At 24.8% G+C, this 3,763-nt stretch overlaps 1 protein-coding gene across 1 annotated transcript in view; it reads left to right on the forward strand.

Annotated features, from left to right (window-relative positions):
- LOC107451642 (putative methyltransferase C9orf114 homolog) overlaps positions 1–2,586 on the forward strand; it is a gene marked incomplete at its 3' end in the record, with an annotated part of 20,070 nt that extends 17,484 nt beyond the window's left edge. Inside the window, 1 exon segment of the mRNA XM_043052172.2 lies at positions 2,442–2,586. Within this exon segment, the coding sequence (XP_042908106.2) occupies positions 2,442–2,586 (145 nt within the window).
- Between the last annotated feature and the right edge of the window lie 1,177 nt (positions 2,587–3,763).

Genomic DNA, 3,763 nt, shown 5'->3' on the forward strand with positions numbered 1-3,763 from the left:
AAGCAATATTGTTATAATATAGTTTTAATATTAATTTAATTTTGATTAAACATTTATAAGCTTTTTTTAATCATAAATTAAAGCTCTTATAGTGTTTTTGAATAGAAGTCAAAAAAATCTGATTTAAATCAAAAAAATCCGATTTAAATCAAAATAATCCGATTTTTTTGATTTTTTTTAAGAAAATCAAAAAAATCACGAACCCTGGAAAAAAGATGACTAACTAAGAGACTATCCACTAAATTACTTTGTTTTAAAATTCTGTGTATCATACTTATTGCATTTTTGACATGAAATTATCAAAATTACTTTTACTCAGACATGTTCCTGCTACGGCTTGAAAATGAAAAGTGGTACACAAAGCCATTAAACTTAACCCCTGAACTGCCTTAAATATTCATAAAAATAGGAAAATTTTGAAGCTGTGCTCTTGAACTCTGAGTTTAGCTTTTCTCTTACAGTATTTTGTTTTGCTTAAGGTAATGGCTAATTTAGAATTCAATTAAAATCCCCAAAAAGTCAAGAGAAGGTTTTGAATTTTGAGAAACTTAATTGTCCAAAATTTTTTCCCGAGAAATTAGCCTACCCTGATAAATTAATAAACATTATAATTAAGAGATTCTATGACAAACGGCACATTTAACTAACATTGATTTATTCAAAAAAAATTTTTTTCAAAGAATAATTCAAATTAAATTTGGCTGTAGAGGAAAATTTTATTTATTTATTTCTGTAAACTTGTCACAACCAATAGCTTTATAATCTTGTAATTACATTCGTTTATATTTATTTACATAAGATATTATCTGTACCTGATCAAATAATTACAAGATGGTGAAAGAGAAATCAGGAAAGAATTTATATTGGAATACTTAAAAGTCCAATATTTTTTTTCAAACGGATGTGTCTTATAAAAATTTTAAACAGAAAATTTAATAATATTATAAAGAGAAAAAAAATTCGATAAACACCTGTCATAAAACTTTATTTGGACGAATTGAGGTTATCTACTTATTTATATATTTAAAAGATTAAATTTGATAGTTCATGATGACAAAGATTTATTTGAATGAAATTCTTGATACAGTATATTTTTAATGATTTATATCTTATGAACACAGTTAAATAACCACAGAGTTTTAAAATTGTAACTAAAGAATCACTAATGACTTTTTTAATCAAAAATAAATTAAAATACATTCAGAATTTGTAAAAAAAGAACTGTTTAATTTAAACTAAGAAGCTCTGATTAAAAATATATAACCAAACTATATATTTATTTACTAATCAAATTGACTCGAAATAAAGAATTTTTTTTATTGAAAGTATATTAAGTAATGACAATTTGAAACAACTAACACAAATCATATGACTAAAAGTTAAATTAGTGAATATATTTATAAAAAGAATAATCATATTTTTTTTAATATATGGTTTTGATTTATTAATTAATAATTTTTTTTTCAATTTTAATTTTTATTGAATTTGTTTATAATGCTTAGTTTACAATTAGGAAAACATCTTTCTGAAGTTTTACCTGTCTGAAATTGCAGTGGTGTGTCTGTTATCAATAAAATATTCAAGCTGTGTCTTTTTAAAAGATTGAGTTTTAGTGAATTTTAATGATGCAATAAATATTGAATCTGCCTTATAAAATAGCCACATAGCAGGGCTCGAAAAACAGCCCGTCCGCCCGTCCTCGGCGGTCAAAAATTCCCCGAGAACAACGAATTTCTCGAATGCGACGTCCATGCGGACGGCCATTTTCCTGTTAATTGACATTCCAGATAACTTGCCTTTGTCATTTAAATTATTTCATAAAAGAAATAAATTATTTCATAAACGAAATATTAAGTTACTATTAGTAATCTGATATTTCTTTTATTACTGTATAATGTAATTCTAGCATTTGTAATCCTAGTAACTACTAATTCATTGTGCAATTTTTATAAATGTTTGTAATAAATAAGAGAAAATTATATTTTTATTTATTTAGAAGCGACGGGTTAGTTTCAAAGGAGGACGGGTACATTGTTGGACAAGCCGTCCTCGGGGGCGGGTAAAATTTCTGAGCTTTTTCAAGCCCTGCTGCATAGGTTGCACTATTATTACTGTTCTTTTAATTGAAATAATTTTATATTGTGAAATTAGTTTACTTTACTTATTAATAGTTTACTTGAATAAAAAAAGTTGTCTAAGTGAGATTTTTCATAAATCTTTTTAAAATTTGTGTAATTTCAAAAATTCTTAAAATTGCAATTTTTGCCTTGAAAAGTTTTTAAAAAGTCCTTCTGTTTTTTTTTCTTTTTTTTTTCTTTCAAAATAAAGCTGATTCCCAAAACAATCTTTTAAACATAAATATGATGAACCACTTCTACTATTTTCCTACATTATATTTAAGTAGATTTGCTTATATTTTTAATTTTACATGTATATTTCAGTCACTTGCTGATTGTATTTGGAGGTTTGAAGGGTATTGAAGCCTGTCTTGAAGACGAGTCTGTGGAAGTCGATGATCCTAAAGAGTTGTTTGACTATTACCTCAATGTGTGTCCCATTCAAGGAACAAAAACAATCAGAACTGAAGTAAGATTTTGTTTTGAATTATTAATAGAAATCTTCTATGCATAGTTATGTAGAAAAATCATAATATCTGACTGATGTGTAATTTCTTTCCCTCCAAAAAAATCAAATTTCGTAATGTCTTTCTTAGAAATATTTTGTTCATTTTCTTTATTTCAAAAGTATCTTTTACTCTGGTCCTTCAATAATAGTAATTTCTTTGGAATCTTATTCAAACCATCAGGGAAAGTGTTCAATTTGTAACACATTTCCTTTTTTTAAAAAAAGGAAAAATACTTATAATAAATAATAATCCACTTTATGAATGAGACAAAACAACAGAAAAATTACACTGTAATAAATAAAAAAAAGTTTTTTAAATCAAGGACTAACTGTGTCATTTTGGCGATGTGCAGTTGCAAGAAAAGAAAGATGGGAGATTTTGCTCTTTTACACAACATTCAACAGGTTTATTTTTGTAAGTTTTGTACAATCTCTGTTGGAAACTGAAGTTGTTCTTAAGTAGCTGAAATGAATGTGAATATGCAAAATTTCTCTTGTAGTTTCTTTATTTTTTATTATTATTATTTTTTTTTTTTTTGAATTGTGTGAACAACTAAAGAAATCTGATGTTTATTCTCAAGAAAATGTTTTTTCTAAAGATTTTAATTTTTATTTTCATTAAAAAATCAAATCAGTAAGAAAATATTTAAATTAGGAAAAATAATTAGATTTTATTTATTTGCACAACATATTTTTATTACAACACAAATTTAAATTATTTTCTAATGGATTAGAAAAGATTCTTAAATTAACTGAGAATATTTGCATTTTTAAGATATGATTTAATTTTTTTAAATTCACATGGAAACTTTGACTAGACTTATGAAACTAGACATAAGAAACTTCTGTGATTTCAGAATTTTTATTATTTTTTATTTTATCGATTTAAAATTCTAGCTGAAGCTAGCCAGTCATGGGCAAAATTTTTTTATTCAAAATAAGAACATAAAAATCAGGAGTATTTCTTTCCTTTTGGATGAATAAGAAAATAATCTTTAGAATATAATTTTGCAGAATTTTTTTTTTTTTTGCTATTGTATTTTTTTCAGCTATTTTATTGCTTCAACTCTTTCCTTACTCTGTTTTTTAAATTTAAAGTCTATAAATGTGAAAATGTAAGGCATAACAGTTTTGATTA

Source organism: Parasteatoda tepidariorum, chromosome 6 (assembly GCF_043381705.1).
Source record: "Parasteatoda tepidariorum isolate YZ-2023 chromosome 6, CAS_Ptep_4.0, whole genome shotgun sequence".
Lineage (NCBI taxonomy): Eukaryota > Metazoa > Arthropoda > Arachnida > Araneae > Theridiidae > Parasteatoda > Parasteatoda tepidariorum.